At 34.9% G+C, this 10,929-nt stretch overlaps 1 protein-coding gene across 1 annotated transcript; it reads right to left on the reverse strand.

Moving 5' to 3' along the window:
* Positions 1-1,754: 1,754 nt before the first annotated feature.
* LOC100366869 (zinc metalloproteinase nas-39-like) lies at positions 1,755-8,999 on the reverse strand. The gene is made up of 6 exons (XM_085500712.1): positions 8,846-8,999; positions 7,996-8,331; positions 5,469-5,798; positions 5,057-5,110; positions 3,784-3,930; positions 1,755-2,207 (listed from the first exon to the last, which is right to left on the reverse strand). The coding sequence occupies exons 1-6, from the start codon at positions 8,997-8,999 to the stop codon at positions 2,110-2,112; spliced, it is 1,119 nt and encodes a 372-aa protein (XP_085356838.1). The 3' UTR covers positions 1,755-2,109.
* Between the last annotated feature and the right edge of the window lie 1,930 nt (positions 9,000-10,929).

A 10,929-nucleotide genomic window follows, 5' to 3' on the forward strand; every position in this document is an offset into this window, starting at 1 on the left:
TCTCTGTATGGAAAACCACCATATTCAGACATTAACAAACTAAGTTATGACATGGCAAAGAACAAATTCGAGATGGATAGTGGTCGCTTACTTTCAAACTATGACGGTATTGACTTATCTTTACTTCCTCCATGTAGACCAGCTCTTCAAATGCATGTATTGAGCACAATTTATCAAATTCTGATATAGAAAAATGTCCATATACCATATACAAACATACCTGGCCCAGAAACAAATGGTTGGAAAATGAATGATGCTGTGAAGCTGGACTACAATTGGTGTGATGATGAAATGAGAAATTCTTTCAAACCAAGAAGATGTTAGAGATACAGATGGTGAGGATGACAGTGATGATGAAGATGAAGATGACAGTTGTGATGAAAATGTTGGGATAGTTGCCACAAGTCTAGCAGATGACATATTTTACTCTGATGATGGCAGCGATGGTCATGATGATGAATAGGAAAAGGAAACAAAAAGAATTATGGTGAAAATATTTTCAGCATTTTAGTTTCTTGCAAATGAACTACAATGTTCTTATGTTGGCAGTAACTGAATTCGTATTAATATTGACAATATATGCTTGTTTCCACATATCAATATGTAAGAGGCATACATGACATGTATTTCTTTTAGAAACTATAAGTACCAGTACAGTTATTTAAGTAACAAATATGGCATGTGTCATGCACAATTTGCTAAGATCATTTTTTTCACAGTGTAACTATAACTGTTAAATCTCACAAGATCCATAATAGTCTAAACACATTCAATATTGGTTTATTTACGTTTTTTATGTATTTCAATGCAATTAGTAAGTGAAATATTGCTAATCAATCCACTAAATGCTTTTAAATGAGAACATTGATTTGTACCGGTAATGTCAATTAATAGGGTACCGGGATTGCTCTATAATAACTGAGGGATACAGTTTAAAATTGGCAAACAAGTTGATTTCAGTTTTTCATATAACAAGGTTTGGAAAAATCCCCAGAGGGGGCAGCATTTCCCTCCCTGGCCCATGGACTATTACGTATCGTTGAGGTATAACCTCCATGTTTGGAGGTATAATCTCCATGTTTGCACATACCAGTCTTCACCTGTCACCACTTCTTTTTCTCTTGTACAGGGGCTTTTTAGCACATATTTTAATGACATGATAAAAATGTACTGGATGGCTTTTATATGTCTTGCATATTTATAATTCATCCATTTGTGAACAGTGTCCAGCATAAAATATCGAAAACAGAACTTGTTTGCAAAAACAAGTTTAAGCTAACTACTATATATATATGACAGGGACAGTTTGCTTATTAAATTGACTAAAATATAGGTTTTGCTTGGGGTAGCGTTCACTAGTTTCACCGTAGTTACATACCTCACTGAAAGCTACTTCACATTAGTGCAGGTAATAATAATTATATAGTAAGTATCAAACTGTAAGGTATCATATAGGAAGGATCGTTGGGGGCGCTCTAGTTGACAACATTGCGTTCTTGACAAGTATTCTGTACTCAGACCGAATTCTGGCCGCAATTTCGGATTTGCCTGTATAAAAGAATATACGAGTATATCAACAATAACAAGTTCCTCTGATCAAGTTTACTTTTAACATTTTAGAATTGATTTGTAGTTTTTTCTTGTTGTGATGAATAAGTTTCAAATATGCCATTTACCCCACACTAATAGCACCTCAGTTATTGCTTGTTATATGGTGTTGTTATGGCAACGATGATATAGTACAGAATATAGGATTGTTATATATCTATGCGATAGTTTTATTCAGATGTTGCAGAAAACTAGATTACTAGTAATTTGAAAACATTTGATTAGTATTGTTACCTTATATTGGCAGTAATTTTCAATCAGGACAGAAAAAACACTTGAAGATATAGTGCAGATAATTCACTGATGTATACATATCATAGTCTAAACCATAACGATAAGGTGTGATACTATTTTGAATAGTCTTATGAATTTGTGTAGAGACAATGATATTAGTATTTAGCAAACATTTAAATAAAAGAACTTGAAATTACTTGAATTAAATGGATTAAATTGAAATGTATAGTTGCTTTAGTCAAACTTGTTCTCTGTGACGATTCCACACTACTGATTTCTGAGATAAGATACGACATTCCAAAGAATATCTTCGCCTTCGCCTTTTCCATCAGCCACCACGATCGATCGTTTCTTATGAATATTAGCTATAAGAAATGAGAAATAATGGTGTGAACATCAGGATATTGTAAACAACATGTCATGCATTTCACTATTGTAAACAACATGGCATGCATTTCACTAGTGTAAACAACACGGCATGCATTTCACTAGTGTGAACAACAGGGTATGCATTTCACTAGTGTAAACAACATGGCATGCATTTCACTAGTGCAAACAACATGGCATGCATTTCACTAGTGTAAACAAAAAACGGCATGCATTTCACGAGTGTAAACAACATGCCATGCATTTCACTAGTGTAAACAACATGCCATGCATTTCAGTATTGCAAACAACATAGCATGCATTTCACTATTGTAAACAACATGGCGTGCATTTCACTATTCTAAACAACATGTCATGCATTTCACTAGTGTAAACACCATCTCATGCATTTCACTAGTGTAAACAACATGGCAACCAGTTCACTAGTGTAAACAACATGGCATGCATTTCACTATTGTAAACAACATGGCATGCATTTCACTAGTGTAAACAACATGGCATGCAATTCACTATTGTAAATAACGTGGCATGCATTTCACTATTGTAAACAACATGGCATGCATTTCACTATTGCAAACAACATAGCATGCATTTCACAATTGTAAACAACATGGCATGCATTTCACTATTGTAAACAACATGTCATGCATTTCACTAGTGTAAACAACATGGCATGCATTTCACTAGTGTAAACAACATGGCATGCATTTCACTAGTGTAAACAACATGGCATGCATTTCACTAGTGTAAACAACATGGCATGCATTTCACTAGTGTAAACAACATAGCATGCATTTCACTAGTGTAAACAACACGGCTTGCATTTCACTAGTGTAAACATCATGACATGCATTTCACTAGTGTAAACAACACGGTATGCATTTCACTAGTGTAAACAACATGGCATGCATTTGACTATTGTAAACAACATGGCATGCATTTCACTAGTGTAAACAACATGGCATGCATTTCACGAGTGTAAACAACATGGCATGCATTTCACTAGTGTAAACAACACGGCATGCATTTCACTAGTGTAAACAACAGGGTATGCATTTCACCAATGTAAACATCATGGCATGCATTTCACTATTGTAAACAACATGGCATGCATTTCACTAGTGTAAACAACACGGCATGCATTTCACTAGTGTAAACAACAGGGTATGCATTTCACCAATGTAAACATCATGGCATGCATTTCACTAGTGTAAACAACCTAGCATGCATTTCACTAGTGTAAACAACATGTCATGCATTTCACTAGTGTAAACAACATGGCATGCATTTCACGAGTGTAAACAACATGGCATGCATTTCACTAGTGTAAACAACATGACATGCATTTGACTAGTGTAAACATGGCATGCAATTCACCACTTACGTGCATAATGCCCTGGTGTGAAAGACAAGAATAGCTGATACACAGCAAAGGACGATATCATCAAATCAAACGATACACAGCAAGGATGATGTCACCAAACCCAACAACACACAGGAAACCCAACTGTTTAAACATTCTTGGTCATGCTGACAATATAAGTATACACTTACTGGATGTTTCGTCACAAAAATCAAATCCTTCATCATCAAAATAAAAATGTTCCGTCCAGCTACAATCTTGATGACCATCACATATTTTGTCAGCGGTAATACAGTCTTCAATACACTTTAAACCAATAATGTTGCTATGACGACATACTGTATTAATAAAATCAAGATTAAAAACACATACAGTGAGCCATACATTTTATATACTTGCAAAATACATATGCATATGTGAAAATGCACTTACACATACTTTCTAATGTCATAATCATAATTGTTATCATGTTATCATAATTTGTTATCAACCGTAAATGCCATTGTAGCGTCATCAGTTGCTAAAGCTTCTTGGTATAGTCATCATGGTACCTTTTGTCAATTTAAAACTTCATTTTGTTAATTACTTTGAAACAGTTAATAAATATATAAATAAATATATATCAAACATTATTGTCAACAATTCCTTTTACTTATTTTCATTAGGAATATTAAACCCAATTTTAAACAGGGCCGGATTCGACAGGCTCCCAGTTTACACAGGGCCGGATTCCATAGGCTCCCAATTTACATTGGGGCCGGATTTGACAGGCACCCACTTTACACGGGGCCGGATTCGACAAGCTTCCAGTTTACACAGGGGACAGATTCGACAAGCTCCCAGTTTACATACAGTTTAGTTTATTAGACAGTTTCGCAGTTTACATATGGTTTGTATGCCTGTACCATTACAGTAGAACCTATTGCAAAGTGAAAATAATGCGTTTTTCTTTATGTTTATGTATGTGTTGATTTACGCTGAAGTAAATGTCATAAAAACTTAGTACTTAGTACAGTAAAAAACTGACGGCATTTGATGGCATTATAAGGGAAAGAATATACAGCGGATAAATTATGTCACTTGGATCACTTATTTATGTCAAAACGTATTGAAAAATGACATATGTTTAATAAGTGGCTGACTAAATGAAGTTTCATTCAAGGAAACCGCTGATTTTGAACATATTATTTGACAGCTTTTCTTAAAAAACAGAATGACAGAGAACAAAAACGTCCACATACTGTTTTCTACTAATAACAAGTTATTATAGACATTATTAGACATTAAATATTATGACTGTTATATGCGCTAAAATATGCGCGCATATCAAAACCACGCTACATCCTACGCTGATGAGGAGTACAAAATGAGAACAAAGGCAATAAGTTTTCACTTAATTGTTTTCACAAATTCTGGCCCAATACTGTTTGGAGCATAGATTACAACTCTTTTTTTATGACTTACTTGTCAATCCGAATTGTTCAAGTGCTGTCTGCAATGACGTCACTTTGGTTGGACCTAGAATATAGAGAATAATAATAATCGGTTTCCACGGTAATGGGTTGCACAAGAAAGCAAAGAAAACACTGTAGCAGGTTACATCAAAAATATAAAACTGTAAAATAAATCAATGGCTGTCGAGAATATGGAAACACTAATGGTTTACCTAAAAGAGGGAAATTATAATTGGTCACCGATAAGACGAAAACTGTAATGGTAATTGTGAAGGGGAAATTGTATTCGATTACCAAAAAAACAAAGATGGGAGAGCGGGAAGGAAGAAAGAGATTGATCGACATAGCGAGCCAAGAGTGAGACAAGCTGGAAAATGTAACATATCATTAATTTCTGGAACTGAAAAGTACATTGTACTCACCAGCCCGTACGCTCATCTTAAATCCACTGTATTGAAAACTTGAGTCACTTGTAAAATCAATAGTCAAACTATGTCTATTCAACATCATCTCCCCAATAGTGGGTTCAAGGACTACATCACCATTCACATATAAGTGGTCACAACATGTTTCCATGTTAAGTCTCAAAACTTGAAAATATATACTAGCGCCCTCTTCTGTTGTAATGATTGAATTACAGTCGGTGTCTGCAGGGTAGTCTCCAGGATAATTGGGAGATACAATGGTAGCACTCTCTCCAGTTGCCAAGGAACGACTTTCACCACATGCTATATCAGTAGACAAATTCAATGCTGCAACAATAGCACATATTTACAATTGAAATGGTGTCAAGATGGACTGAAACTGAAATTCACTTTAAAAGTAAATTCCAAATTACACATCTCGTATTGCCGAATACAAAAATTATAAATACAAACATTGAATATTGATGGATAGAGATAACACGGCAATGAGAACATCGCGTTGAATAATGGATATATACACAAGAACATCTATATTGGGTTAATGAAAAGAAAAACTGTAATGGTTGCTGAGAAGAAGGAAACTCTAACATATAGTTACTGAGAAGAAGGAAAATGTAATAGTTACTGAGAAGAAGGAAACTGTAATGGTTAATGAGAAGAGGGAAACTAATGGTTACTGAGAAGAAGGAAACTCTAATAGTTACTGAGAAGGAGGAAACTGTAATAGTTACTGAGAAGAAGGAAACTGTAATAGTTACTGAGAAGAAGGAAACTGTAATGGTTACTGAGAAGAAGGAAAATGTAATAGTTACTGAGAAGAAGGAAACTGTAATAGTTACTGAGAAGAGGGAAAATGTAATGGTTATGGAGAAGAAAGAAACTGTAATGGTTACGGAGAAGAAGGAAACTGTAATGGTTACTGAGAAGAAGGAAATTGTAATGGTTACTTTGAAGAAGGAAACTGTAATGGTTACTGAGAAGAGGGGAAACTGCAGAGGTTACTAAGAAGAAAGAACATGTAATGGTTACTTGTAGCAGGAAACTCTAATGGTTACCGAGAAGAAGGTACCTGTAATAGTTACTGAGAAGAAGGAACGTGTAATGGTTACTGAGAAGAAGAAAACTGTAATGGTTACTGAGAAGAAGAATACTAATGGTTACTGAGAAGAGGGAAACTGTAATGGTTACTAACAAGAAGGAAAATGTAAAGGTTACGGAGAAGAAGAAAACTGCAACAGTTACTGAGTAGAAGAATACTAATGCTTACTGAGAAGAAGGAAACTGTAATGGTTAATGAGAAGAAGGAAACTGTAATGGTTAATGAGAAGAAGGAAACTGGAATGGTTAATGAGAAGAAGGAAACTGTAATGGTTACTGAGAAGAGGGAAACTGTAATGATTACTGAGAAGAGGGAAACTGTAATGGTTACTGAGAAGAAGGAAACTGTAATGGTTACTGAGAAGAGGGAAACTGTAATGGTTACTGAGAAGAAGGAAAATGTAATAGTTAATGAGAAGAAGAAAACGATAATGGTTACTGAGAAGAGGGAAACTGTAATGGTTACTGAGAAGAAGGAAATTGTAATGGTTATTTTGAAGAAGGAAACTGTAATGGTTACTGAAAAGAAAGAAACTGTAATGGTTACGGAGAAGAAGGAAACTGTAATGGTTACGGAGAAGAAGGAAACTGTAATGGTTATTGAGAAGAAAGAAACTGTAATGGTTACGGAGAAGAAGGAAACTGTAATGGTTACTGAGAAGAAGGAAACTGTAATGGTTACTGAGAAGAGGGAAACTGTAATGGTTACTGTGAAGAGGGAAATTGTAATGGTTACTGAGAAGAGGGAAACTATAATGGTTAATGAGAAGAGGGAAACTGTAGTGGTTACCGAGAAGAAAGAAAATGTAATGGTTAATGAGAAGAGGGAGACTGTAGTGGTTACTGAGAAAAATGAACGTGTAATGGTTACTGAGAAGAATGAACGTGTAATGGTTACTGAGAAGCGGGAAACTGTGATGGTTATAGAGAAGAATGAACGTGTAATGGTTACTGACAAGAGGGAAACTGTAATGGTCACAGACAAGAGGGAAACTGTAATCGTTACTGAGAAGAAGGAAACTGTTAATGGTTACTGAGAAGAAGGAAACTGTAATGGTTACTGAGAAATAACGTGTAACCGTTACTGAGAAGAAGGAAACTGTTATGGTTGCCGAGATGAAAGAAACTGTAATGGTTATGGAGAAGAAGGAAACAGTAATGGTTGCTGATAAAGAAACTGTAGTGGTTACTGAGAAGAGAGACTATTTAACTCTACATCACACCACGATAAACAATCCACATATGGTAATGAATATTTATTAGGACCATATATATTGTACGTTCAGTATCAAGAGCACAATCACCACATTTTAACAACGACGCTGTCTGAGGTATTGCATCAGCTAAGAAAATGAGACATATTTCCGAATTTCACTAACATTGCCGCCATGTTGTAGAGTATTATATTATATAATCATGTACGTACCAGCTTCATACCCATTCACCTGTAACTGGAATCCAGTTAGCTGAACAGAACCATCACTCCCAAAGTTGACAACTAATTGATGACTGTTGAATAACGTTTCAACGTCTCCACACTGTACAATCTCATCATTTATAGACACTCTGTCACAACAGCACTCAATGCTATTATTTACAAACGATGCGGAAATCAAAGTGTCAGGTGGTGCAGATATTGTCGTTGTACAGTTGGTAAAAGCTAAATAAGGTTCGGGATAATTTGGAGATACAATGCTGATTGAATTGCCAGGTTCCACCCATGCATCATCGCCACAATATATATTAGTTGTCGGCGTCTTCTCTGTAATAGGAAAGAAGAACAAAGAACATCGCTGGTGTATTGTCAATCATTTATAAGTGTTCTTGGTGCCTTTAATTGGAATTCTTGATAATAAAAAAACAATTACTACAATTGAAAGTAATTATCACTAAAGAATCATAGATAAAAACTAGATTTGGAGTTGAGTTCAATAAATACGTAAATGAGTGGAATATACAACAAAACAAAACTACACTGAATTCACAGATCTCCGTGAATATGTAAAATGAGGACAGACAATGAATACATCTATATACTTCTGTATATTTGAGGTTATGCCGCATTAATATCAGATTTAATTTGTAATAATTTAGTTAAACAATAGTGAACAGTGATATTAGATTAAAAAATCAAATGACAAATGTTAAATTAATTGATATGATTTAATCAAGTATGCACAACTGTTTGACACGAATAAGAGTTTGAGAGTGAAACAAAGAAGAGTTACACATGTAGATGATTTGTTTTCTGGAATTGAAAAGTACATTGTACTCACCAGCCCGTACGCTAATCTTAAATCCACTGTATTGAAAACTTGGATCACTTGTAAAATGAATAGTCAAACTATGTCTATTCAACATCATCTCCCTAATACTGGGTTTAGTGACTACATCACCATTCACATATAAGTGGTCACAACATGTTTCCATGTTAAGTCTCAAAACTTGAAAATATATACTAGCGCCCTCCTCTGTTGTAATAATTGAATTACAGTCGGTGTCTGCAGGGTAGTTTTCAGGATAATTGGGAGATACAATGGTAGCACTCTCTCCAGTTGCCAAGGAACGACTTTCACCACATGTTATATCAGTAGACAGATTCAATGCTGCAACAATAGCACATATTTACAATTGAAATGGTGTCAAGATGGACTGAAACTGAAATTCACTTTAAAAGTAAATTCCAAATTACACATCTCGTATTGCAGAATACAATAATTATAAATACAAACATTGAATATTGATAGATAGAGATAACACGGCAATGAGAACATCGCGTTGAATAGTGGATATATACACAAGAACAATAAGGTTTGTTAAATCAGTTTTCCTTTTGAAGAAAATGTGCCATTCATTATTTTTGTGGCCATAGTGCACATTTTGTAATTTTGATGTTACTTATTATATTGGAACTCATAGTCGAACGGATGAATTGGGGGTTGTTTATTTTTAAAAACGAGAAACAACTTTAATGGGTATTTGGAAGAGGAAAATTGTAATGGGGTACTGAGAAGATATACACTGTTATGGATTACCGAGAAGAAAAAGCTATAATGGGTTATTGAGAAGAGAAAACGTAATGGTTACTGAGCAGAAAAATCATAATGGTTACTGAAAAGAAGGAAACTGTAATGGTTACGAAGAATAAGGGAACTGTAATGGTTACAAAAAATAAGGAAACTGTAATGGTTACGAAGAACAAGGAAACTGTATTGGTTACTAAAAAGAAGGAAACTGTAATGGCCACTGAGAAGAAGGAAACTGTAATTGTTACTGAGACGGAAACTGTAATGGTTATTGAGAAGAAAGAAACTGTAATGGTTACTGAGAGGAAATATACTGTAATGGTTGCTGAGAAGAAGGAAACTGTAATGGTTACTGAGAAGAAAAAAACTGTAATGGTTGCTGAGAAGAAAGAAACTGTAAAAGTTACTGAGAAGAAGGAAACTGTAACGGTTACTGAGAAGAAGGAAACTGTGGTGGTTACTGAGAAGAAGGAAAATGTAATGGTTAATGAGAAGAGGGAAATATGATGGTTACTTAGAAGAAAGAAAATGTAATGGTTACTGAAAAGAAGGAAACTGTAATGGTTACTGAGAAGACGGAAACTGTAATGGTTACTGAGAAGAGGGAAACTGTAATGGTTAATGAGAAGAGGGAAACTGTAATGGTTAATGAGAAGAAGGAAAATGTAATGGTTAATGAGAAGAGGGAAACTATAATGGTTACTTAGAAGAAAGAAAATGTAATGGTTAATGAGAAGAAGGAAACTGTAATGGTTAATGAGAAGAAGGAAACTGTAATGGTTACTGAGAAGAGGGAAACTGTAATGGTTACTGAGAAGAGGGAAACTGTAATGGTCACTGAGAAGAAGGAAAATGTAATGGTTATGGAGAAGAAAGAAACTGTAATGGTTACGGAGAAGAAGGAAACTGTGGTGGTTACTGAGAAGAAGGAAAATGTAATGGTTAATGAGAAGAGGGAAATATGATGGTTACTTAGAAGAAAGAAAATGTAATGGTTACTGAAAAGAAGGAAACTGTAATGGTTACTGAGAAGACGGAAACTGTAATGGTTACTGAGAAGAGGGAAACTGTAATGGTTAATGAGAAGAGGGAAACTGTAATGGTTAATGAGAAGAAGGAAAATGTAATGGTTAATGAGAAGAGGGAAACTATAATGGTTACTTAGAAGAAAGAAAATGTAATGGTTAATGAGAAGAAGGAAACTGTAATGGTTAATGAGAAGAAGGAAACTGTAATGGTTACTGAGAAGAGGGAAACTGTAATGGTTACTGAGAAGAGGGAAACTGTAATGGTCACTGAGAAGAAGGAAAATGTAATGGTTATGGAGAAGAAAG

This window comes from Saccoglossus kowalevskii, chromosome 6 (genome assembly GCF_978046115.1).
Source record: "Saccoglossus kowalevskii chromosome 6, keSacKowa6.1, whole genome shotgun sequence".
NCBI lineage: Eukaryota > Metazoa > Hemichordata > Enteropneusta > Harrimaniidae > Saccoglossus > Saccoglossus kowalevskii.